Here is a 24,925-nt window from a genome sequence, read left to right on the forward strand (position 1 = left end):
GATAGTTTGAGGAAAGTATATGTAAAAAATACCAGATACTGTACTCAGTGAGGAACAGTAATTTTATTTAAATCTACTTCATGCGTAAGCATGGTAGAACCCCGGTTTAACTTTGGCAAATATCACAACAAAAAGAAAAAAATAAACAAGCAGCCTATACAGAACAGTGAAAATGCCAAGGGTGTGGGTTCTCCACAGTTTCACTGCAGAGCAAATGGATTCAGAAGCCTCACTTTGGCTATATCATTTATAACCATTTAATTAAATAAAGGTAGTCTTTCACTTCTTGACTTCTCCAAGGTCTTCGATGCTGTCATCATCCACCTAGGGGAAAAAAAGCAAAACACAGCAAAGTAAATGTATTTTCTTCTTACATGTCTCATTTAATATTCACCCCTGTAAATGTAATGAAGTGTGGGAGAAGTAAACAGCACCATCCCAGATTCCCTGCTGTAAATTCTGTGTGAGTGACATGTGCTCATAGGACACAGCTGAGCCTAACAGAGCTCAGAATAAAGACAGGCCTATGGAGTTATTTCAGAAAGAATTCCACTTGGGAAATAGCAGGACAAGGGAGAGTCAGAGAAAGCATTTGCAATTACAGCTCTCAACCATCAATTTTGGTCCAATCCCAAATTAGCTTCTTTTCTGAAGCACAAGTGTGTAGGGTTTGGGTTTGTTTGTTTGTTTTAATTTTGCAATATTTTAAGAGGTGTTGAAAAATAGGATGGTAATGTAAGAATAGTCAGACATTCACTGTTAAGAAATGGTCACAAAGAAGCCACAGACATTTGACAGCTGGACTCATTCTGACATGCCTCCCTCACTGTAGGGTGGGAATGCAACAACTGCTCTTCTATTTTTGTGCAACAGTCTGTGCTGCCGAAGATGAAACCTTTTCTGAAATCGTCAGAAAGTCACAGGTTATTGTGGAAAAGTAGAGTCCTGACAGAAGGAAAGGTTTATTACCTCAGGCCACTTCTCCTGGATTACATCAATAATGTCATCTGTAAAATCCCCCTGAATGATGATTTCATCCTCTCCTGTTACTGAGGCACCGCAGGAAAATTTCTGAGCAAAGAACCTTTGTGCTTCCTTAAGATCGATTTCTGTTGAGGGGAAAATGGACAATTTAAGTACAGTCACTGACATTAAAGTATTTTCTCAAGTTCAAAGCCAAAATCTTGCTTTAACTGTTGAAAAAACGGTAGTTAACAGCTGAAGCTTTGCTATGGTTTCCATTGAAAGCAAAGTCTGTTGTTTACACCCAAAACATCTGACTCTACAGATCCAGCAAATTCTTCAAGGTAAAATTGCTGAATGTCCCCTACATGTTCTGTTCATGGGGGCCTGTGCTGCACACACTCACCAGAAAAGCACATGCAGAAATGTTTAAAAAACACCTCCACCTCTGAACAACTCCTATGGTTATTGAACAAGTTTTTCCACAGTGGTGTTCTTTCCAGAAACATGTCCCAACACTTTTTGAGACTGCCTTCCAGCACGAGGGTACCCAGTTTAGACCAAGGTATGACTGATCCCTCAAGAAATTGGATGATATCTCATAGAGGAAATATGGGACATGGCTTGTTACTCCAAAAAAGGCTAAAACTTACCTTTTTAACAGAGTTTGTGATCAATGTGTGAAGTAAGATGTTGTTACAAACACCAAGCTGAACCAAAGTTATGCAGGACAGCATTAAGCTGGCAATCATTTGACTGTCTTATCAGAAAGGCAGTTCAAGCTTTACTTAAACAGTCTCAAGAACAGGTGAATTTAATTGCCAATAACATATTTACAGGTTTGATGGAAATAAGAGGTTTTTTTTAAATAAACCTCTTCATAATTAAAGACAACAGACTAGTGTGAAGCCTAACAAGTGAAGTCCTGTTTTAAAAAAACCCACAGCCCTATTTGTTTGAAAAAACATGGAAATAAGGACTTAAATAATTTATCCCTGAGAGAAGTCAGTGTACCTCTGGAACTGCTAAAAGCACCTTGGGACCTTCACCTCACACAGATAAAAGCAGGTCACTCAGTGGAATACAATCAGAAGAAATAACATGAGGTTAAAGGCAGGTTAAAGTCAACTCACCAAACGTTGCCAGGCCACACACTCTTGTGACGTATTTTTTCTTTGCTCTGGGAATTTTAGCTATCGTGACTTTCTGTGGTACAGTCTTCTTTTTCTGTTTTATCTGACCTCTTCCACCTTTAAAAGAGAGGTTACATGATTAGTTAAATGATGATATACTTCATCAAAGAAAAAAGCATATAAGGTCAGATTTAATCCCTATAAACAAAGAAACTGTTATCTCCCCAATTGCATTGGTAGCAAAAATGTATTTTGCATATTGTTTTGGGTTTATTATTATTTAAGAAAGACCTGTGTCCCCAAAGCTCAATATTAAGAGAAATAATAATATATACATGTCAAATGTGCATTCTGGTATGGGCTGCACAGCAGAACCCCACTACAATTAGCAAAAAAGGGCTTTTCCCCACGCTTTACTAATCACTGTGCTTGGTCTACATTTAACTGCTCTTTCAGGAACTGTTCTTTGGTTTGTAGTCTGAGGAACAAACTGTTATTTTAATGTTTTTTCATGAGTTTAACATCCCCAGGGTCTGTGTCCAAGGCAAAGCAACCTCCTCACGTCCATTTACTGCAGCCACGAGCCGGGTTACACAGCAGATTAAATTCTGGGTATCCAAGCACAACCCCAGAACGAACCACACTGATACATGAACCAGCAGCAAACACCACACCTCCAAAACGAGGCAAAACTGCACATGACTGAACATCATCTTTCCTCCTGTCTGTCTCTAGGCCAACCTGTGGGAACACTTCACATATTGGGCATTTATTAGTCTGAGCAAAGCACAGAAAAGTTACATTCTGCTAATTAGGATTCTTCGAGGCAGATTAAGATCTCGGCTGACTTTGTGTACAGTCATCAAATTACTCCAGGGTAACCAAAGTTTGATGTTCCTGAGCCTTCCCAGGATGAAAACCTAAAGAATTTAGAACAAGCAAACTAATCTCTGTGACTATTACTTTTTTCTAACACACAGCACTTTCAATTCTACATTATTACAAATTGATATCTGAGAATTTTAAAGACAGTAAATTTCTGTCTTAAAATTGCTTCAGCAAATTCCTGTAGTGTCTTTGTAAGTATAGGTTTGGTTTTCCTCATCCTCTCTCTTTGCATTCAATCTTAAACCATCATACTTAACACCAGACTGTAAGTCTTCATGAAATTTTAGATACTACGAGAAAATCCCTAAATATTTTAAACACTCTTATTTCAGAACCAAAACCCAGACTGCAAACCAACTGTACCAGCACACACAATAAATTAATGCTGAAAGAAAATGTCCTGAAATCTCTGGGAAAAGCATCCAAGCTACAGAACATAAATTACTGTTGTCACTAGACACTGCCTACTGGCAAGGCAAACAAAACTGGTTACCAAGACACAAAAATAAAACCTCTGTAGGGATGTGTGGCTTAAAATGTGAATCTAACTTGGTATTAACCATAATTTCTGAAGCACTAGACACAACTGGCACTGCACAGGCAAATATCTATTAATAACAATCCCAGCACTCTGATTTATGGTGGAAAGTATGTTAATTAATTAAACAGCAAAAACTGCAATGATAGAAGATAAAAGTGTGTTTAAGTAGTTTCATATAATTTTTTTACGTTCCAAAGCTGAGTTTTGAAAATGTTTTTCATTAGTATTGCTGAAAAGAGACGTAGCTCTTAGTGGAGACACAGGTAGTAGATTTAAAAGCATAAAACCAAATCCTGTTATGTGAATACAGAGAGGGGGAAGGAACAAAGGCAAAAGCAGAGTCATGAGGCATTCATGGAGGAAAGCAGTCTTTGTTCTACTCTGCAAACAACCTATAAACTGCTGCTAAACAGGGCAGGAACGGGTATTCCGGGAGGAATGCCAGCTGATTTTATTTGGGAAGAGCTGCTCCCTGAATAACTGTGATAGCTGGGACTGGAACAGTGAGACACAGGATGCAGGTCCCCTTTCCCTGGCTATCCCTATCCCTGCTCTCCAATGTTTCCATCAGCACAGATCACCACACCAACTGCTGCCACCAGGAGAAAGATATTCACTGTTTTCTGTGCACTCACAGCACAGCTCACAACCAAAATCCAAGGAATTTGTGCCCTAGTCCAGACCAGCAGGTGAGAAAGGGATGCCCCAAACTGCTTATAAATCAGTACCACAATCAACTATTTAGACCTTGCCTCTCTTTTGCTTCTTCTTCTCTTCTTCTTCTCCTCCCACATTTCCTTGGCCTTCTCCAACCCCAGCTTCTTGTTTAGGTGAATTTTCTTAAATGCATCCGAAAGGAGTGAGGGGAAAAAGAACAAAATTAGTGGTCAGACGCTCACAGCCTTCCAGAAACAGGATGGTACAATGATATTTTGCTAAATCAGTAAACTCTGCTGAAATGCAGCAGCCCCTTGACTGATACGTGTTACATCTTCATTACAGTACTTACGCAAATTAAATCAATGCTAATGTTAATATTGAAATTCCAAATGCTACTGAACAAGTTCTCCATCATTAATGACCTTTCCTCCAGCCATTCACAGCAGACTGGACAGATGCAAAATCCAGTGAACTAACTTTGATGGGAAACATCTGAAACCTTACAGCTGAAACCTTAAGAAAGCTCAAATATTATTATTGAAACTACACGTTGATTATTTAGTGTTTTCTGACATTATCAAACATATTTCACAGCATCCAAAAGCATGACAGACTCCTAAGAAAAGTATTAACTTCCACATGATACAGCAGGAAAAGGGAAGAGATGAGCTCAAAGATTTCTGAATATGTCTGAGGGCACATATCAGTTGGAAAACAAATAAGATTCTTACCTACTGTAAGTTTTGCAAACTCATCTGGAAAATTCTTTTCTAACCATTGTCTGCATTTAGTCACATCAGGCATGTATTCACAGTACTAGAGAAAAATCACATGAATGTTGTTAGTGGAGGAAAGACAAAATACATCACAAATACAACAAAATATATTTGCTATTCAGCTCAGCCATTTCTCCTTAAGATGACTGAATACAAATATTAGCACATAAGAAACCTCATGTTATCCTAATGATGACAGTGGCTGGAGCACAATTAAGACAAGACAGAGAATATCAGGAAGAATCATCATAGTCAGGAATCACAGGACAGAAGGAAAAAATTCAGACAACAAACTAATTAACTCACCTCTGTTGGCAACGAACAGACTGGAGAAAGAAGAGGAAAAAAAAAAACCACATTACAAAAAGAAGTTCTCCACTTACAGCCTTAGTGTTAAATTCCAAAGCAAAGAATCAGAGAATATTCTGAGTTGGAAGGACCCACAAGGATCATTGAGTCCAACTCTTAGCCCTGCTTACATCAGAACTTCTGGTTATAATCCCATACTGGCTCAAAACCATTACTGTATTGGTGCCATTCCACATTTTAATTCCTCTCTTGTTAGACCTGTGCTCACATGTTCTGCATTAGGATAAAACCACCACAGCAAGAGTCAGTGAGGGAAGGAGATGCCTAAAGCTTTGGAATAAATTACAGAAAGAAACACTAGTTCTACCTGAGGCAAAAGATACACCCAATAAAATACCACATGGTTTGGTCACCTTTCCTTTCCCAAGAGCTGCCAAAGTCCCAAAGAGGGACTTGGCCCCACAACCACCCAAACCAACGTGCAGATTTTCACACTCAACAGGAACTATTTCCTAATCCCCTGCAACTGTATTCAAGCCCAAAGCAAAGTGACAAACCTACCTAAAAAACATACCTAAATTATTTACTTCCCTTTAAATCTCACCCACATAACTACAATGTAACGTAAAGAATAATTCTACACACAGTTCAATTAGTCCCATGTATTCCATTTTTCATTGTCATACTAAAGCTCAGAGGCCTTTTCTGTGCTTTACTGGCTTTCTGCAGGAAGAGCTCGGAGCTCCCACTCCTTTCACACCCAGAGAGCTGTCAATCCTGTCTCTTAGGGGGGAAGATCCCTACATTTCACTAAAATGGCTTGGGATAAAATACACAACAAAGCTGTTTCAGAGAGACAATCAGAAAGGTCAAGCTGACCAGGGTCCAGCTTCTCAATAAAATCTGACCAAAAGAGACTCTCTCCTCTCTGCCCTCACGAACAGCACACTGTAGGGATCATGGACAGTTGCCCTTCCAGCACTTGCCTCCGCAGTAGAGGACCCGGAGGGGGTAGTCGGCGTCTGACCTGGCACCGCTCCTCCCGTCCCCTCTGCAGTCAGGGACCACGGGCTCGGCGACATCCGTGGCCATGTCACACGCCTGGGGGTCACAGAACAGAAGAATCAGGACCCAACTTCTGGGTTTGAGTTAGTCCCATCCCTCCCAACTCAACAAGAATCCCAGAGACTGACGAATCCCAGAGAAAACAGGTACAAGCGTAAGAAGCTTAAGAGAGATAAGGGAGGAAAAAACAGGAGTCAAATAATAATGAAAATATATGGGGGAAATGGCTACAAAAGATACCAAGCAGTATGGAATTCCAGCACGTTGCTGCCACAAAATGCAGTGTAAATGAAGGAAGACCTTTAGGAAACCCACATGGAATTACAGAACACTGGGTTAAGCACAATGTGAATAATCATGTCAATCAGTGACATATGAACAGCAGGGGCACTGGGGAGTAGGGGAGGGACCTCTCACATACTAGAAAAGAAAAGGGGTCATTTAAATCCGTGCCTGAAGAATTACAATCCTAGGACACTGGCAAAAAGCCTCAAACACTACAAAACAAGCAAACCAAACTCAGCCCACTAATGGACTTAACGCTGGTTTGCACACACAGGTTCTCAGGCCAGGGGCTTAGAAAACAGGAGTGAAGAAGGAAAGAGTTTGGAATACACAAGAAATCCCCCAGGGCCATGGGAGCAAACAGGACGTGAGAGGGAGCCTTGGAGCCAGGACAGGCTGTGCTGGGCAGTGAGGAATGTTGAGGGAAAATGTCAGGGCTCCAGAGGGGGTGAGGTTTGGGGTAGGGGGACAAGGAGAGGCAGGAGATGGTCACAGAGAGAGAAAGGATCTTGGGGCACCCATGGAGACCCCAAATGGGGGAAGGAGAGTGCTGAGTGGTTCTGGGGCAAAAGCGAGGGCAGGTCGGAAGGAAGGGTGATGGAAAACCAGACACGGTGGGGATCACGGACATGGTGGGATGGGGGAGCAGAGCTGCGGGAATGGGGGAACAGAGCTGAGAGCACAGAAAGGATAGGGGGGATAGAACTGAGGGGATGGGGGGGCGGAGCTGAGGGGACGGGGGATAGAGCCGAGGGGATGGGAGGATAGAGCTGAGGGGAAGGGGGGCACAGAGTTGAGGGGATGGGGTGGATAGAGCTGAGGGGATGGGGGGGGGGGCACAGCCGAGGAAATGGGGCTCCGGGTACCTGAGGTGGGTCGGGTTCGCAGCGCGGGGCGGTGCCGGGGCTGAGGGAGAGGCGGGTGCCAGGTACCCGAGCGGGGAGGATGCTGCGGTACCAGCACCGGGAGGGTCCCTACGAGGAGCCCTCCGGAGGAGACGGAGTTGTGCGGGAGGCGCTGTGCGGGGCCTGAGCGGGGCGGGGGGCCCCGGGGGTGGCGGTGGCGGTACCGGAGGCCCCTCGGGCCGCGGCGGGTCCCGGTCCCTCACCCCGCGCGCACGTGCGCCCGCCCCAGCGCCGCCGTCTCGCGAGAGGGGCGGGTTCGGTGTGGCCCCGCCAGGCCGCCGTACCGGAGGGGGGGCCGCCCGAGACACGTGCTCCGCCGAGCTACGGGGCGCCGCAGCGGCCATTCCCCGCCGCTGGTGCTGCTGTCGCCATGCCGCGGTACGCGCAGCTGGTGATGGGCCCGGCGGGCAGCGGGAAGGTGAGCGGGGAGCGGCGGGGGGACGGCGGGAGGAGGGAGGCCCCGGGCAGCCCCTGACGGGCGTGTGTGCCTTGCAGAGCACGTACTGCTCCACCATGGTGCAGCACTGCGAGGCGCTGGGCCGCGCCGTGCAGGTGGTGAACCTGGACCCGGCGGCCGAGCTGTTCAGCTACCCCGTGATGGCAGGTGAGCGCCGGGGGGCCCGTTACAAACATCAAAATAGCGTCTGGTTCCTGTGTCAGTGAATAATGCCCGGTCTTGTGCCCGATAGTGCTCAGCACCTATGTCAGAGATTAATGTAGTCTTGTAATAATGCTGATTCCTCACATCGGTGACTGATGGGTCTTGTGCCAGGTAGTTCTTAATCCCTGTATTTACCTGGGCCAGTGATTAACATCTACCTGTATATGTCATAGTTTTGAGAACAAAGTGTGTCTAAACAAAGATGATAGGAAAAGTACATCTTGACCTGACCTCATAGTTGGGATACCTTGAAGAAGAGATTCATTAGCGGATCCGGGACCATGAAAGGAAAATTTGGGGAATGGGATGTTCCCCAAACGGCCACCAGGGACCCTCAGAAGACTCCCACTCATATCCAGCTCGGTCCCTGAAAATATTTAGCATATATGTGTGTATTCAGGAAAGGTAATGAATATGTACTAGCTCATGAATAGAGATCCCCGTGCACCCAGTGCTGCAGTGAAGGAATGTTGGCTCTCTGACCTCCCAGACTGTTTGGAGGGTTTATTCCCAGTGTTTGGTGTTGTCACAGACATCCGTGAGCTGATAGAGGTGGACGATGTGATGGAGGATGAATCCCTGAGGTTTGGCCCCAATGGAGGTTTGGTGTTCTGCATGGAGTACTTTGCCAACAACTTTAACTGGCTGGAGGAGAGCCTGGGGCACGTGGAGGATGATTATATATTGTTTGACTGTCCAGGTAAAAGCACGTCAATGTTTTGGTATCGTTTCGTATTTTATATCACGGTATAAAATTTGCAGTGCTTTGGTTTAGTTGGTTGTGATAATTCACGGTTTTTTGCAGTATTAACAATTGTCAGAGTCACTTCCAGATGTTTCAGGAGTTACCTTGGTCCTGGGCTGCTCTGGGTGGCTGCACTGGTGTTTGGTAACGACATGTGGTGTGGGGACACTGTGGCAGCTGCAAATAACACTTATTTGGAGGTCAAGGGAGGGAAAATACCCCTTTTATTTCTTTTCCACTTCACTGGTCAGAGCTGCCTAAAAGAGGATGCTTTTCTTACCAGTTTTTATTTATATTAAGTGTAATTCCATGTTTATATATAACTGCAAAATATTCCTGTTTGCTTCCCATTCCTACCCATTGATATCCTGAGTGTGCCCCAGGTCAGATCGAGCTCTACACACACCTGCCAGTGATGAAACAGCTGGTGGAGCAGCTCCAGCAGTGGGAATTCCGTGTCTGTGGAGTCTTCCTTGTGGATTCTCAGTTTATGGTGGAATCTTTTAAGGTACCCATTTGAAAGCTGTTGGAAAAGCTCATATTGACAAAGAACAAAAAGTCTGGGCCATTCAGGGAGCTGGGTTTCCCTGGAGGAGAAAATGCTAAGCCCAGGGAGATTTGTCTTCATCTGCCTCAGACATGAGTTGCAGCAAAGGGTATCCCAGCTGGATGTAAAGAAAACCAGCACTGAGAGAGTGGTCAGACTGGAGCAGGCACAGAGGTTGTGCAGTGAACATTCATGGAGTCAAAACTTGACTGGGCAGCCTGGTCTGACTTAGAAGCTGCTCTGTTTGAGCAGTTGGAGGATTCAGATAAACCTCCAGAAGCTGCTTCCAATTTAAATTCTTGGAATCTCATGTGATTCCATGAGAGCTTTCTCAGAGCTGGAGAGTGAGCAGGCCGCTTTCGCCATTTATCAGGAACAATCCCGAAAAGGGTTTGGGTTTTCTTAATGCCCTTTCCAGTGGCAGATCCAGATCTGAGGCTCCAAAAATAGGTGGGATACTTCACACCTCCCTTTTCCAACAGGAAACTCCTCATATCCCAACTCCTCATATGGCTTTGCGTCCGTGTTCCATATATTCATTACTACATTTGGTCTGGGGTTGAGTGTCCTGCATGCTGGGTTTGTGTTTTTCTGTGCTTTAATACATCATTTTTCATTCTCTTTTCAGTTTATCTCTGGAATTCTGGCAGCACTCAGTGCAATGATATCTTTAGAGATTCCACAGATTAACATCATGACCAAAATGGATTTGCTGAGCAAGAAAGCCAAGAAGGAAATAGAAAAGTAAGTTCCAAAAAATTATTTACTCCGTAGTGTGATATATTGAGGCAAAGTTCACTCAAAATTCAGTCTAATGTTTCTCACAATTTAAACATCCTCTTTTGGAATGGGACAAGATGGATTTGGTTTATATTAAACATAGTCTTTAAACAGCTGAATAGGATGCTTACAGAGTCAAAAGAACAGCTCCATGTTTGTACTGATCTCTGGATTTTTCTGTAAATAATCATCTTGCATCTCTCGTGTCATTCTAAATGACAGACTTTCAGTGTTAATGATGACTTTGTTTCTCCCAGGTACTTAGATCCAGACATGTATTCTATGATTGAAGATTCTACAAATATATTAAAAAGCAAAAGGTTTAAGAAGCTGACTAAATCTATATGTGGATTGGTAGGTATATTGCTTTTGAACTGGTATCCTTGAATTCAATATCACTTTTTGCCTCTTTTAACTCAGCTCTTTATTTTTTCAGATTAGCATAAGATTCTTGATGCTGTTGATACTATACTCTTGATATTTGGATTGTAGCCAATACATTTTCTGTGAATCCTTTGGGAAATGGATTTTTCTATCGTGTAGAACTCTCTGAGTGCCACTGTTTTGCAGTGTGGCTTTAAGTGGTATTTTAGCAGTGCAGACAAGTGTGGTTTAAGGAGGTGGCTTAGAGTGCTGTGACTGAGAGTTAACTTACTGCATTTTCTTTTGACTCCTCCCTGCAGATTGATGACTATGGGATGGTTCGGTTTCTGCCTTTCGATCGCTCTGACGAGGAAAGTATCAACATCGTTCTGCAGCACATAGACTTCACCATCCAGTATGGAGAGGATCTGGAATTTAAAGAGCCAAAGGTAAGGTGCTTCTGGTGAGGAGATGAAAAAAATTAAAAAGGATCCACAATATAAATATGTTCTTTGCCTTGCTGATAAATTATTTTCTCAGTACGGTTCAAAGCAGCCCATCTTTAGTCTGCTGGTGACAGTGCCTGTATCATCTTCATTTACAGTTTAAAAAGTGGAATTCTTTAATAGCATCTTGCATGTGCAGATTGATCAAAGGGTTGTGTTTAAAAGTAATGCTTTTGGTTTTCAAAATCAACAGAATTTTAACCTTCAGATGTCAGAAAGGACCACAGAGATCAGTAAGATATTTTCCTGCCTGACTGTTCAAACTGCCATGATAATTCCTGTGTTCGACCCACGTGTTGTATATGAGATAGAGATTAGAAATAAATTCTGTTGTGTAAAATACATCATAGAAGACTGTGTTAAAATCTGTTCCAAGCCCTCTCTAGTTTTATTATTCAGCTCATAAAACCTAGGGAACAAGTTTAGTGCTTTTATTCCCTTTTTAAATTCATTTTTTTACTCTTCTGTACTGCAGAATACTTGGGTCTCGATTTTGACCTATATATAAAGTTAGTATTTTTCTGTTTTCTCTTTGGCAGGAATATGAAGAAGATAAATCTGCTCTTGTGGATGAATACTTTCAGGATCGTGTGGATGAGTAAAAAAAAATATGTTCAAACTGTGAGGAAAATACTTTGTGGGGAAAAGTGAAAAAAAAATCCTGACCCCCTACACAAACACAATGTTTTATCTGTAAGGTAACTAATATTTATAGTAAAGAGTGAGTTATATGACCTCAAAACTATTTTAATAAACAGTTTTTTATTCTTGTGTGTGTATGGGTTATAAAATATATAGGCCAGTGTTAGCACATATAAAAGTTCCCCTCATATAGATATATTTCAGCATAGGAATGCTTGAAACAAATTAATGATTTGCCAGATAGGCAAAGCTGAGTCTAAATATGTAGTAACAAATATTTATCTCTAGCACTGAGTAGTTAGTTTCATTACTAGATGAGAGAAAGAATTGTTCTAAAGGGTGGAAGTTGTATGTCATGAACTGAACCTAAATTAGAGAGAGATGACTGGCAACTTCAAAGGGGCAGCTGGTCAGGGGGTGGGCTTCTTCTTTAAGAACTTGAGAGTTTTACATTTATTTTTTTTTGAAGATTCTAGATTTTAAGCCTTCTTAAAGCAGGTTTTTGTTCAACTTGCACATGACTTTAAGTGGTTTATTCATCGATAACATGTACACTGTAACACTTCAAGAAGGAAAATTACCTTAAACAGAGCCCAGTGATGGTCTTGTGAAATTGGTGTCATTTTGTAGGAGCAGCTTGGTCAGCAGATGTCTGAGTGTGAGGATTCCCCTTAATAGGAACCAAACCAAGGAGTGAATACTTGGAGACAACTGCACGTACCTAACCCTGGGGTGTGAGAGCAGCTTGGCAGACTTGAGCTTTGTAGTTTCTTGCTTCTAGTCTGGAAGGTGTAATTTTTTTCTCATTCAGGAGTAGGGTTGTTCTTACGTCTGTTTGAATAAAAGGTTCACTATTGATATGGTGCTTATTTTTGGAGTAAGGATCTGCTTTTTCCAAGGCACAGCCAGAACTGGGAGAGAGGTTCAACAGAGCAGCAAATCCTGCATGTTTAGTGGAAAAGGGCTCCCAAAAATCCCTATGTGGCAGAACTTGATCTGACTGAATTAAACCACTCAAACATTGGGGCAGCTTGGGTCACAACTCACCTCCAGACTGGCACATCCCTGGGACAAGTTACACTCATGTGTTGAAAGGGCAAAGCCCAGCCCTGCAGTTGGATTACTTTGACTCACCTTCCAAACCTCCCCATTTTTTCTCCCTGACTCATGCCATGAATCATTTACCAGGGGGCAAATTCAGCATGCTGGCTCATAGGGAAGGTTATGGCTTGATAGTAATAGGAGTGTGCACCAGAATATATTGTATCCCTCTCAACACAAAGTGTTTGGACCCATTTTGTCCTTCCTTGCATCGGGGGAACCGAGTGCCCCGTGCAGCCGGCTGCCTGTGCACCAGGTCAGAGCAAGTGACCCCCAGGAGCTCTGGAAATGCGCAGGAGAGAAAAACAGCTACGAGTGAAGCACCCCCAATATGCTCTTCTGATGCTGACCTCGCCGAGACTGGAGCTCACCTCTCAGATGTCAGCGTGGCTGGAAAAGGGTGGCACGGAGTGACCGAGGAGGGGTTATTTGCAAAGGCAGAGAGAGGAGGGAAACCCCAAAGGATGGAAAAAAGAAAAGAAGTCCCCATCAGAGCGTGCTTTCAAAGCCCCTTCCCAGTGTGGCCAGCGGCCGGACAGTGCCTCCCGCGATCCCTTCCTGGTGCGGTGCCTCAGGGCGGTGCAGGGCTCCGCTTCCGTGCTCGCACCGCCTCTGCCGCTGCCTCATTTCCTGCAGCAGAGGCGGAGGGAGCGCTGTGTTCGCTTTCTTGGACGTTCGCCCGCTCCCCTCCCGCCCGGCCCCGCCGAGCCGCCTCCTGCCCTTCGAGATGCCGGTGAGCGGCGGGTGCGACGGCGGGCCGGGAAAGGGGCTCTGCGGCGGGGTCTGACGGGGGGGAAAGAGGGGCTGCGGCTGCGGGGAGCCCCGCGGAGAGCGGGGAAAGGCTCGGAGGGGAGGCTGCTGCAAGGCCAGCGCCCTCTTCCTCTTCCTCTTCCTCCCTTTGGCAGGGATCCACCCGCAGCCGGGAGGGTGAGACCCGGCGCCAGCGGGGGAGAGGGTGGTCAGAGCAATGCTTTGCTCTGCCTTTGTTTACACCACCTTACCCTGGGTCGAATAAACTGCTTTTTACACCCACCCTCCCCCAGTCACATCTTCCTCTGCCCCCCACAAAACCTGGGCTGGGAGGAGGTGAAGGATTCCCAGTGGGATGGCACAGCACGGTGGGAACATTTGGAAAGTGCCCCAAAATAATCTTATCAGTTTTTAGAAATCGGTTTTCCAGGAAGAATCTGTTATATGCAGAAAGCTTTTTTTTTTTGCCTTTTTTTTTTTACTTAAACCAGTTTTAGAGTGCACAGAAAGGCCTTTATTTTTGAGCGTGCTAAGCCTTGCTTTATTTATAATTATCTACTATTGTTAGCTGGACGTGGAAATAAGATATATCATTTTTATAAGACCAACTAATTTTCAGTGAACTACACAGGGCCCCCGGGATGGGGTCAGGGAGCCAGGGGGATGAACTGTGCCTGCAGATCAGCCACATGGATTTTATCCTGTCTCCCACCACCATGACTGCAAGTGGTGCCAGGGATGATGCTCTCCTGGCATTGACCAGAATGGCACCAAGTTCTGGGCCTTATTAGAAAACAGTGTTTGTGCAAGGAAAAATTGCTGGGAGCATCATAATGAATTAGACTGTGACTCCTGTTTGTGGAGACAAACGGGATGTGATTGGACACAGAAATGTCTGTTTTCAGTAGAATCAATAACCAGCTTTCCCCCATTCCAGGCTTACCACTCCACGTTAATGGACTCGGACACCAAGCTAGTTGGGAACATGGCACTGTTACCCATCAGAAGCCAGTTCAAGGGCCCAGCACCTCGGGAAAGTAAGTTTATAATAATGTCTGAAAACCTGCCTGGATGTAGCTCCTCATCTCATGGGTTGCTCCAAGAGCAAGAGTGACAAGAGGAGTCAGTGGTGGGAAGTGGAGAGGTTTGCAGTTTGTAGAGGAGGAAAGAAGTTCTCAAATAGTTAAGTTGTGCAAGTTGAGGTTTCTGGAGAGGATGTGATGGTGTGAACCCTCCGTGTCAGAGGAAGTGGGGGTTCAGCTACAGAGAGCTCGCTCTGGTCTGTGGCTGGGGACACTCAGCTGCTCCCAAGGCTGAGGAGTGGGACAGGCAGCACTTCAGGGTCAGGCACTGCAAAAATTGATCCTTTTATGCTCTTAAAACTTTGATGAGTTACTCAACTGGTAGAAAAATGAGGAACTGCTGAATTGCTGCTGTTTGTGAAGTGAGATAGCACAGGGGAAAGAGAATAAGGAAGTTAAAGCTCCTAATAAGAGTAGGAAGCTTAAATATTACAGTCTGAGCTCCTCAGTGTTTGAAATGTTCTCTGTTACATAGTGCTGACGTCTGCTTTTTGAATTACCTTTGCAATAATGCTTATTTATGTATTTCAGTGAGTAAAACTTATGACAAATGAGGTATAACAGTGCAATGTTTAACTCTATTTCTTCTTTGTTAGCTAAGGACACTGATATCATAGACGAAGCCATCTACTACTTCAAAGCTAATGTTTTCTTCAAAAATTACGAAATTAAGGTAATTTTTTTAGTACACTGTGCATATAGTAGTTCTTTGGAAGGTTGGTGCTGTGAATATAAATTTATTTTCAAGGAAATAATTCTGTTAGATCACAAAATCTCCCCTTCCACTTAATCTTTAAAGTTGGGTAGATGTCGTGAATTGCAAGTCCTTCTCTCATGGGGGAACTAGGCCAAAATGGCTTGAACTCATTCCTGTTTCAGACTTTTATCAGTTCCACAAAGTCTCCCTTAATCTAAGGGTGCCTGGGCCCTGTGCTTGCTCTTGTGCAGAACGAGGCTGACAGAACACTGATCTACGTAACCCTCTACATTTCTGAGTGCCTGAAGAAGCTGCAAAAGGTAAGAGAAGTGAATTTCTGTGCAGGAGGGAAACAGAGTCTGTTCTGGGGATTTCCTGATATTCTCCTCCCACTGGCACAGATAATCCTGTTCACCCCAGTCCCAGCTGTCAGAACCACAGATACTCCAAAGCTGTGGATACATTGTGCTGCTCTTCTTGATGAGTTTTTAAATGTTACAGATTGGTAAAATATTTGGGTCTAATGCTCCCTCAGCTTTTGTATATAACTGCTAATCCATTGTTTGCCTGGTTCTTCCAGTGTAACTCCAAAGGCCAAGGAGAGAAAGAAATGTACACACTAGGAATAACTAACTTCCCAATCCCTGGGGAGCCTGGCTTTCCGCTTAATGCCATTTACGCCAAACCTGCCAACAAGCAGGAGGAAGGTAAGGCTGACCCAGCACCTCTGAGGGCTTCCTTGGGCTCATACTTTATTAGCTGCATTTCTGTGACTGCAATTAGAAAAATTACCGTTAAAACTGGATTTTCTAAATATGTGGTCTGTCTTCTGAAGGCAGCACAAGCTGGATTTTCTGACCTCAGGGGCCCAGTGACTCCTCTGGATCCATGGATCCAACAGAACAAATGTATAGGGTCTAAGAATACCTTTTGCATCAGATAATCACTAGTTAAACCCTAATAATAGAGCCCAAGCCAGAACAGGAAGCCCACAATAATGAGCAAAGGTGACTGAGAGAAGAAAGCAGTTCGGATGATCCTTTCTACTGGTAAAAATATCATAAAAATCCCAAATATTGCTGTAAATTGAGCAAACCAACTCAGCCAGCTGGCGAGCACCTGCAGATGTGAAGCTCTCTCCTGAAGCAGTGCTGTCTGATGCCTCCCTGTTAAATCTGGTGCTCCCCAGTTTACCCTGGTTTCCCTGTGCTGCTTTCAGAGGTGATGAGGGCCTACCTGCAGCAGCTGAGGCAAGAGACCGGCCTTCGCCTCTGTGAAAAAGTGTTTGACCCTCAAAGTGACAAGCCCAGCAAGGTGAGAGTTCAGAGGGACCATCGGGGAGCTCGTGAGGTTTGGGGGGTGTTCAGCAATGTCTGAATGGGGGTGAGGGTCAAGTGTGGCAACCTTGGCCAAGCCTCACTGGGTTTGCAGTGAAATGGCAGCTGCAAATTATCAATAAATTTATTCTAATGTGACATGACAGTGAATGCCAATTTGGGTGGCTTGAAAAGGCAGGGCAGTACTAAGGGGTGTCTGGTGCAACTCTTCAAAGTGCTGCATGTCTGCACTTGGCTGGGTTTGCAAATGGAAGTTCACAGGCACAAGAGATGCTGTTTCTCTTCCCAGGCAGCTCTGATCTGAGAGCTGCTTTGAAGTAGATCATTTGGCCTCATATCCAGATTAAAACAAAAAAGCTAATCAATGAGTGAATTGCCTCCTGACATGTTTCATGTGCAAATGTGACTGTGTCTAATATTGAAATTATTTAGGCTAATTTAGTTTCAAAGGCATAGCTTCCTGATGCATCTCTTGTTTATAATTATATTGGAATAAAATATAATAAAACTAAAATAAGAGAAATAAGAGAAAGTAGAATCTCCCACTTTAACTCAAAGTCCTAAATTATTAATTCATTATGTCCATTCCTGTTGTTTTGTTCACCTAAATTCCAGTAGAAACCAGTGTGGAAAACTATGTGCAAAGCTGGGCCTTAACACTTTTTATGTGTCAGAGGTTGAATACTTTAAAGTCACTATTTTATCCATCACATGGAAAACACTTTAGCATATTTTCTGACTTTGTACTTCCTTTTGCAGTGGTGGATCTGCTTTGTGAAGAGGCAGTTCATGAACAAGAGTCTCTCAGGCCCCGGGCAGTGAAGAGGCAAAGTGGCAACAACTTTAAGTGTTTCCACAGCAAGATGTTCACGTCTTTTGCCTTTGTTTTGGATGCATTTTGTACCAGGGAAGAATTAACTGCTTATGAAGCAAAAAGAAAAAAACAAACCTGTCAATGAGGGGTGGATGGGGGGGGAGAGCAAAAAGATAAGTTGTGTAAGCAAAAATTATTAAGCTGGTGCTTAATAAGTGATTTTCTACGCCCTGTTTCAGATGCAGTCTGCTTTGTTATTGTGGCTACAGCACCTAAAACAGGACTGGTATTTAAGAGAAGAAATGGGTCTGCTGTGAGGCAAGGGAGCTCTGTCATTGCTCTGCTGGCTGGAGTCAGTGTCAGTGTCCAGGGCAAATAGACCTCTCATGCCGTGTTGTCCATGCAGTGATTTTTACATTGTATTCATTAAACTTCGCTTGTAATTAATGTGGTAACTAGTGTGTGTCTCATGGACAATTTTCAGGGAAATCAGAGGTGGGTTTTTTTGTGAAAGGACCTGCTCTGGTGAGCTCCCACCTGCAGAGCTGCCTCCAGCCCTGGGGTCCCAGCACTGGAAGGACATGGAGCTGTTGGAGCGAGTCCAGAGGAGGCACCAAGGTGATCAGAGGGCTGGAGCAGCTCTGCTGTGAGGGAAGGCTGAGAGAATTGGGATTGTTCAGCCTGGAGAAGAGAGCTTTGTGGTGACCTGGCTGTGGCTCTTCAGTACCTGAAGGGAACTTAGGAAAGATGGAGAGAGGCTGTTTACAACGGCCTGGAGTAACAGGACAAGGGGGAATGGCTTCATGCTGACAGCAGGTTTACATTGGATATTAGGAAAAATCCTTCCCTGTGAGGGTGGGGAGGCCCTGGCACAGGTTGCCCCGAGAAGCTGTGGCTGCCCCTTCCCTCCAAGTGTCCAAGGCCAGGCTGGATGGGGCTTGGAGCAACCTGGGCTAGTGGGAGGTGTCCCTGCCCGTGGCAGGGGAGGTGGAACGAGATGATCTTCAAGGTCCCTTCCAACCCAAACCATTCTGATTTTATGATTATTGAGTAACGTTAACCAGTAGAAAGTGAATAATTCCTACTGAAAACAGTGGGATTAATGCAGGGGCTGTAGTTCCAGCAATTTACTTGTTTATTTAGCAGGTTTGTCTTCACAGAGCTGTGCTCCACTGTACTGAAGTGCCTGCAAATGGTACTGCAGGCAGATCCCACACAGCTGGGTCTGTGGCTGCCTTCCTGGATTCAGACACACCCAAACTGGTAAAAAATGGCTGTATGGCTGTTCTGTCAGTCAGATGGTTTCTGGAAGAACACAAATCCAAGTTTGGTTTGTTCAGTTTTTTTCCTTCATGGCAGTACTTGTCTCTCTGTCACCACACAGCACCGGCACACTTTTAGTGTTACCTGAAGCCCAGTGCTGGCGATGTTTTGCTGCCTGGCGTATTTGTTTGCTGAGAGCTGTACTCCTCTTCAAACAGCAGTGATGGCAAGTCCAAACTAAAAGCTCCCACTGATTCCATTTTTAGGAATAGGATAGCCACATTTCACATTCGTTTTGTAATGAAGTGGGGAAAATAAACTTTATGATTTATCTGGCTGGCCTATGCCTTGTAGTTAACGGTGGCTCTAGTGAGGCATTTGGCCCAGAAGAAGTGCAGGTTTTGAAGGACCTTTCTCCTCAGTTACCAATTTTTTACAGGCAGGAGCTTCATTATCTCGGGGACCTCGGTCACATTTGGCTGCAGCAGCCAGAAGAGAGTATTCTCAGGACAAGGGGAGGACTCCGGAGCAGGGGAGGCACGGGAAGTGTGTTGCCTTCCGTGGGAGACACAGAACCAAGCAGGTGCGAAGGGATCTCCTCAGACCCAGTGTGCGAACCCCTTTTCCCCTCACACACCCCATTCTCCCCTCACGCCGTTCCCGCTCCGCCTTCGCCGGGAGGGGTCCTTGGCGCGGGCTGCCCTCCTCGCGCCTGTCGGGCCGCGCGGGCAGCGCCGAGGGCGCCCGCAGGCGGCGGCGCGCGAGGACCCCTCGGTGGCGCCATTTTGGAGTGGCGGCGGCGGCGGCTGCTCCGTGCCCGGTGCCCCGCTCGGTGCTTCGCTCGGTTGTCCTCCCGTCCCTCCCGCTCCGCCGGCAGCATGAGCGTGGTGGAGCACGTGCGCGAGATGGCGGCCGCCGGGCTGCACTCGAACGTGCGGCTGCTCAGCGGGCTGCTCCTCACCATGAGCGGCAACAACCCGTGAGTGCCCCGCCGGCAGGGGGCGCTAAGGGGCTGAGGGGGCGGGGGGGAGCGGGGGCAATTTGGGGGGTCCCGGTCCTGTCCCTGCACCCTGTCCTGTCCTGTCCTGTCCCTGCACCCTGTCCTGTCCCTGCACCCTGTCCTGTCCCCTGTCCTTGCACCCTGTCCTGTCCCTGCACCCTGTCGTATCCCTAACCTGTCCCTGCACCCTGTCCTGTCCCTGCACCCTGTCCTGTCCTGTCCCCTGTCCCTGTCCCTGCACCCTGTCCTGTCCCTGCACCCTGTCATATCCCTGACCTGTCCCTGCACCCTGTCCTGTCGTGTTCCCTGTCCCTGTCCTATCCCTGTCCTGTTCCTGCACCCTGTTCCTACACTCTGTCCTGTCTCTGCACCCTGTCCTGTCCCTGTCCCTGTACCCTGCCCCTGTCCTGTCCCTGTCGGGGATGGAGCCCGGCTCTGTTTGGGTACCAGCATCAGCGTCCCTTTGGGGTGTTCTGGCAGAGAATCCCAGAAAGGTTTGAGTTGAAAGGAACCTCGAAGATCATCTTGTTCCATTCCCCTGCCAGGGGCAGGGACACCTCCCACTAACCCAGGTTGCTCCAAGCCCCGTCCAACCTGGCCTTGGACACTTGGAGGGATAGGGCAGCCACAGCTTCTCTGGGCAACCTGTGCCAGAGCCTCCCCACCCTCACAGGGAAGAATTTCTTCCTAATATCCAATCTAAACCTACTCTGTCAACGTGAAGCCATTCCCCCTTGTCCTGTCACTCCAGGCCCTTGTAAATAGTCTCTCTCCATCTTCTGAGTAAGAGAATCGATTTCCCTGTTCCAGGGGTGCCCTCTGTACTTCACGGCTCTACCCTTGAATCATTAGATCCCCTTTGTTTCTCAGCTGTCATTTTACTTTTTGACTGGGTTTTGAGGTACTGTTTGAAGCCCAAATCCCATCCCAAAACTGCAACTCTTCCAAACCTATGCAAACATACTGGGAGTGTTATAAAGGGGGTTTCTAAAATGTGGGAACACAGATTAGGACCCGAATAGTTGTGCAAGGAGCTGTGTTGCCTTTTAAACTTGCGTACATTCAAACAAAACTGTAAAATTTGAACGAGCAGAAATGCTGGAAAATTAAAAATGTCAGTAAAATAATAATACTAATAAATAATCGAAGGTGAGTAAATCCTAAAAGAAAGCTGACCTAGTGTAATGGACATTGACAGCCTGTGGTTTGTTGTGGGAAGGATGGGGGCAGTGGCCAAGCAGCCAAACACTGAGCTGTTGTTGCTGTTGAGGTGTCAGGAGTGACTGTTACCTTTGTTTGTTCACAGATAAAAGAAATTGGTGAGATAATCCCTGTGTTTGGAATTAGTACCTGTTACTCAAGGGTCCTTCCAGGGTAGTAAAGAAGCAGCAACAGTTGGAAGTTGAAGCCAGACAAACCAAAGCTGCAGATACTTTGGATGTGTGAGGTTTTGGTTCTTAAGCCGCCAGCTGATTTTGGTCTTTCTGTTTGCATTTCTTTAGGGAACTGTTTTCACCATCTCAGAAGTACCAACTCCTTGTTTATCACGCAGACTCTCTGTTCCATGACAAGGAATATAGGAATGCTGTCAGTAAGTACACGATGGCCTTGCAGCAGAAAAAAGCCTTAAGTAAAACTTCCAAAGTAAGACCTTCCACTGGGAATGCTACATCAACACCCCAAAGCCAGGTATTTAAAACTGATAATATGCTGTGTAAAGTGATCGTGTTCCCCCTTACAATTAATGTTGCTGACTCAATATTCATAGAATTATTGAGATTGAAAAGATCCTTAAGATGGAGCCCAACCCTTATCCCAGCACTGCGGAGGTCACCACTAAACCGTGTCCCTGAGCATGACCTTTACATGTCTTTTAAATACCTTAGGTTGTGGATTTACCATGTCCAATAAACCTGACACTTAAGGCTAATTAATTTAATAACATCAAATGTTTTATTTTCCAACAGAAGACTTAAAATAGTCTTGAACATAAAATTTTCCTGTATGTGTGGCTCATGCTTTTCATTTGAAGACAGGAACAATATGAACTAGCAGTACTTACCTGTGCTAGATATTTTTCAACATAGTATAAATATTTAATGAGGAAACCCTATTAATCTTTTTTTACCTGATTAAACCAACATTGTATTTAAATCTTCCTTTTTTGTTTCAGTGTTTACCATCAGAAATTGAAGTGAAATACAAAATGGCTGAATGTTACACAATGCTGAAGCAAGATAAAGATGCCATTGCCATTCTTGATGGGATTCCTTCCAGACAGAGGACCCCAAAGGTTAGTTCTGGCAGGTTTTTGTCACAGGTTCTTGGTCAGTGTATCTATAGGCCAGTGCCTTGTCAAAAAAGAATATAACCTGTAGGTATAATGCTGTTATGTCTTGGTATTTGCTTTTGTTGTGTGGTAACATTTCCTAATTTTAAATTAGCTTATTTGAACTCACTTCTCTAAAATCAGAGCAGTTTTGTATTCTCTCTGTTAGAAAGAATTCAAAAAAGGGAAGGGAGTTACATGCTTTGTGCATCTTTACCAACTCATTGCATAGGTGGAGCAATGTAAAATCCTTGGAAGGCTGGAGACTTTGGCAAGTAGAAGGTTTGCTAGTGCTCCATCTTTTAAAATCTTTTAATCCTTTTAAAGCACAGTTTAGATAATATTAAATATTAGATCCCACTGTGGTCTGCAGTGCCAAATCTGTGGAGTCTTTGCTGGCTGGCTCTGTTAGTTGTAAGGGCTTAAAAGATTAACACATCAGGTCAGTCAACTGTGTTTCGTGTTAAATTGCCCTAAAAGTGTACGTGGCTTAGACTCCAGTCAGTGTCAGAGTGTTCTGTTCAAAGACCAATTTACAGAACAGAGAAAGAAGAAAAGATTGAGAAAAACAAACTTTTTGCCTGCACACACCAGTAAATGAAAGTACTGTAGCAGAAACCAGCTACTGGTGTTGTGCAGAGCTCAGATAATTTCTGTTATTTGATCAATCATGACTTTATTCAGAAGCTGAATGGAGACTTTCTCTGCCTTCCTAAGCTCATTCTTTCAAACCCTTCCATGGATACAGAGAGAACCACTGGAAGAGGCTGATGTAATGGATACATCCTATCTAAACACTTGCCCATCTTTTGACTTCTCATGTGCAAAACACAGATTTTGAGATGCTCTGAGCAAATACAAAAGAATGTAGATTTTGTCTCTGTACTGAGAGAGAAGTCACAATTTTAATCTTGTTCTGTATGGTACATTACAGCGTTCTCAGAAGAGTGAGTAATTCTGTCTTCTACCCAGAACAGAAGGCAGGCAGACTTGAGGACAGGGCTCTGACCTTTCTTAGTTGTTCTTGCTCCTTTCTCACACTTGACTCTCCCAACATTTCTGTTGTTTGTAGATCAATATGATGTTGGCAAATCTCTACAAGAAGGCAGGTCAGGAGCGCTCCTCTGTGACGAGCTACAAAGAAGTGCTGAGGCAGTGCCCTCTGGCACTGGATGCCATCCTGGGTGGGTATCTGCAGTGTTGAATAGTGCTATAATTTGAATTATGCTTGGGACTAGGTAACTGTCTTGCATTTGCATGTGGCATATAATGCCTATGTTATGCAAATTTTAACAAGCTGCATTTTTATGCTTGTCAAGGGATGAAGTTTCTGGTCCTCAGGCAATTAATTTGTGTCAAAAGCAGTTTTTGGTGGTTGAGATTGATGTATGTACTGTCCTGAACAGGCTTGCTGTCACTGTCAGTGAAAGGAGCAGAAGTGGCCTCCATGACCATCAACATAATCCAGAGCATTCCCAACTTGGACTGGCTTTCTGTGTGGATCAAGGCATATGCCTTTGTGCATACAGGAGATAACACAAGAGCAATAAACACCATTTGGTAAGAGAGGAAAGAGCATGATGCAATCAAATAATATATTAATCATATATAATGCTATTGAAAGTGACATTTATAAATCATGGGCATTTGCCTTGCTTTAAGCTCTTTGGAGAAGAAGTCCTTGCTGAGGGATAACGTGGACTTGCTGGGGAGCTTAGCAGACCTGTACTTCAGAGCTGGAGATAATAAAAACTCTATCCTAAAATTTGAACAAGCACAAATGCTGGATCCTTACCTAATAAAAGGTGAGCAAATCCTAAAAGAAGGTTGACCTCATGAGTAAGAGCCACATGCAGCTGGGTATTGTATATTGTTTTACCAGTTCAGAACTGACATTCAGAAGCTGCGTGTCTTGAACTCTTACTGGTAAATGCACAGTTTAGAGTAGGTGTTTGTGGTTTTGGTTCTGGTGGGTTTTTTTCCTGTTGTGAATGAACTTTCCATTTCTTGAGGGTTGATCTCCAGACATGTCTCTTTAGGGATGGATGTGTATGGTTATTTATTGGCACGTGAAGGTCGGCTCGAGGATGTGGAGAACCTGGGCTGCCGCCTCTTCAATATTTCTGACCAGCATGCAGAACCCTGGGTGGTGTCTGGGTAAGTTGGTTTCTTTCCTTTCTTACTTTACTCATAAATAGCTATTTTGGTTCTTCTCTGCATCTTTAAACCTATTAGAGTTACCACTTTGGTACAATAACAGTGATATATTGAATAGCTGTAACAGTTCATTATTTACAGCTTTGTTTTTAAACTCCTGAAGAGTTGTGGGTTTTTTTGAACATACATACTTAACTTCAAATGAAAGAAGTTCAACAGTTACTTGTAGTTTCTTTGGGTTTTCTCCTTTGTGGATTTTTTTTCCTTTGGGTTTTTTTCTTTGGTTTTTTTTCCTTTGTTTTTTTTCTTTGCATTTTTTTCTTCTTTTTTTTTTCTTTGCGGTTTTTTCCTTTGTTTTTCTTTATTTTTCTTGATTTTTTTTTAAGTTACTTTTTCTATCTTTGCTTTTGGAGTTTTTTCCCTTTGTTTTTTTTCTTTGCCTTTTTTCCTTTGTTATTTTTCTTTGCCTTTTTTTCTGTTTTGTCTTTTCTTTGTTTTTTCCTTTGTTTTTTCCTTTTCTTCCTTTTCCTCCTTTTCCTCCTTTTCCTCCTTTTCCTCCTGTTCCTCCTTTTCCTCCTGTTCCTCCTTTTCCTCCTTTTCCTCCTTTTCCTCCTTTTCCTCCTTTT

General features: G+C 44.4%; 4 protein-coding genes and 1 long non-coding RNA gene across 5 annotated transcripts in view; 3 read left to right on the top strand and 2 right to left on the bottom strand.

Moving 5' to 3' along the window:
* Nucleotides 1–44: 44 nt before the first annotated feature.
* On the bottom strand, nucleotides 45–7,679 carry DENR (density regulated re-initiation and release factor). The gene is made up of 8 exons (XM_027652343.1): nucleotides 7,487–7,679; nucleotides 6,257–6,371; nucleotides 5,268–5,287; nucleotides 4,917–5,001; nucleotides 4,278–4,364; nucleotides 2,097–2,213; nucleotides 970–1,109; nucleotides 45–324 (listed from the first exon to the last, which is right to left on the bottom strand). Exons 2-8 carry the CDS (start codon nucleotides 6,360–6,362, stop codon nucleotides 280–282), a joined length of 600 nt encoding a protein of 199 aa, XP_027508144.1. The 5' UTR covers nucleotides 6,363–6,371; nucleotides 7,487–7,679; the 3' UTR covers nucleotides 45–279.
* Nucleotides 7,680–7,846: 167 nt separating this feature from the next.
* On the top strand, nucleotides 7,847–11,898 carry GPN3 (GPN-loop GTPase 3). Its single transcript, XM_027652341.1, has 8 exons — nucleotides 7,847–7,943; nucleotides 8,021–8,129; nucleotides 8,719–8,886; nucleotides 9,315–9,439; nucleotides 10,107–10,222; nucleotides 10,516–10,612; nucleotides 10,942–11,070; nucleotides 11,667–11,898. Exons 1-8 carry the CDS (start codon nucleotides 7,896–7,898, stop codon nucleotides 11,727–11,729), a joined length of 855 nt encoding a protein of 284 aa, XP_027508142.1. The 5' UTR covers nucleotides 7,847–7,895; the 3' UTR covers nucleotides 11,730–11,898.
* Nucleotides 11,899–12,492: 594 nt separating this feature from the next.
* On the bottom strand, nucleotides 12,493–19,503 carry LOC113951410. The gene is made up of 3 exons (XR_003529137.1): nucleotides 18,958–19,503; nucleotides 18,682–18,855; nucleotides 12,493–12,600 (listed from the first exon to the last, which is right to left on the bottom strand). It is a non-coding gene; the product is annotated as an uncharacterized LOC113951410 (long non-coding RNA).
* Nucleotides 13,461–18,005, top strand: ARPC3 (actin related protein 2/3 complex subunit 3). The gene is made up of 7 exons (XM_027652344.1): nucleotides 13,461–13,603; nucleotides 14,558–14,657; nucleotides 15,299–15,375; nucleotides 15,651–15,719; nucleotides 15,980–16,106; nucleotides 16,619–16,713; nucleotides 17,496–18,005. Exons 1-7 carry the CDS (start codon nucleotides 13,598–13,600, stop codon nucleotides 17,556–17,558), a joined length of 537 nt encoding a protein of 178 aa, XP_027508145.1. The 5' UTR covers nucleotides 13,461–13,597; the 3' UTR covers nucleotides 17,559–18,005.
* An 88-nt stretch (nucleotides 19,504–19,591) lies between the features above and the next one.
* ANAPC7 (anaphase promoting complex subunit 7) overlaps nucleotides 19,592–24,925 on the top strand; it is a 9,161-nt gene continuing 3,827 nt past the window's right edge. Inside the window, exons 1-7 of the mRNA XM_027652340.1 lie at nucleotides 19,592–19,792; nucleotides 21,316–21,502; nucleotides 21,987–22,106; nucleotides 23,215–23,326; nucleotides 23,549–23,702; nucleotides 23,805–23,947; nucleotides 24,182–24,299. Of these exons, the coding sequence (XP_027508141.1) occupies nucleotides 19,692–19,792; nucleotides 21,316–21,502; nucleotides 21,987–22,106; nucleotides 23,215–23,326; nucleotides 23,549–23,702; nucleotides 23,805–23,947; nucleotides 24,182–24,299 (935 nt within the window). The 5' untranslated portion in view covers nucleotides 19,592–19,691. The remainder of the gene's footprint in view (nucleotides 19,793–21,315; nucleotides 21,503–21,986; nucleotides 22,107–23,214; nucleotides 23,327–23,548; nucleotides 23,703–23,804; nucleotides 23,948–24,181; nucleotides 24,300–24,925) is intronic.

Source organism: Corapipo altera, unplaced genomic scaffold (genome assembly GCF_003945725.1).
Source record: "Corapipo altera isolate COAL_440 unplaced genomic scaffold, ASM394572v1 67, whole genome shotgun sequence".
Taxonomy (NCBI): domain Eukaryota; kingdom Metazoa; phylum Chordata; class Aves; order Passeriformes; family Pipridae; genus Corapipo; species Corapipo altera.

Excerpts from the sequence above, each read along its gene's own strand:
- DENR (XM_027652343.1), bottom strand. The coding sequence starts at position 6,362 with ATGGCCACGGATGTCGCCGAGCCCGTGGTCCCTGACTGCAGAGGGGAC. Across the intron at positions 1,110-2,096 it reads GTGTGGCCTGGCAACGTTTG|AAATCGATCTTAAGGAAGCA; the intron begins GTGAGTTGACTT and ends TCCCCTCAACAG. Across the intron at positions 325-969 it reads TCCAGGAGAAGTGGCCTGAG|GTGGATGATGACAGCATCGA; the intron begins GTAATAAACCTT and ends TTTTTCCCCTAG.
- ARPC3 (XM_027652344.1), top strand. Across the intron at positions 14,658-15,298 it reads GGGCCCAGCACCTCGGGAAA|CTAAGGACACTGATATCATA; the intron begins GTAAGTTTATAA and ends CTTCTTTGTTAG. Across the intron at positions 15,376-15,650 it reads TCAAAAATTACGAAATTAAG|AACGAGGCTGACAGAACACT; the intron begins GTAATTTTTTTA and ends GCTCTTGTGCAG.
- GPN3 (XM_027652341.1), top strand. The coding sequence starts at position 7,896 with ATGCCGCGGTACGCGCAGCTGGTGATGGGCCCGGCGGGCAGCGGGAAG. Across the intron at positions 9,440-10,106 it reads TTATGGTGGAATCTTTTAAG|TTTATCTCTGGAATTCTGGC; the intron begins GTACCCATTTGA and ends TTCTCTTTTCAG. Across the intron at positions 10,223-10,515 it reads GCCAAGAAGGAAATAGAAAA|GTACTTAGATCCAGACATGT; the intron begins GTAAGTTCCAAA and ends TGTTTCTCCCAG.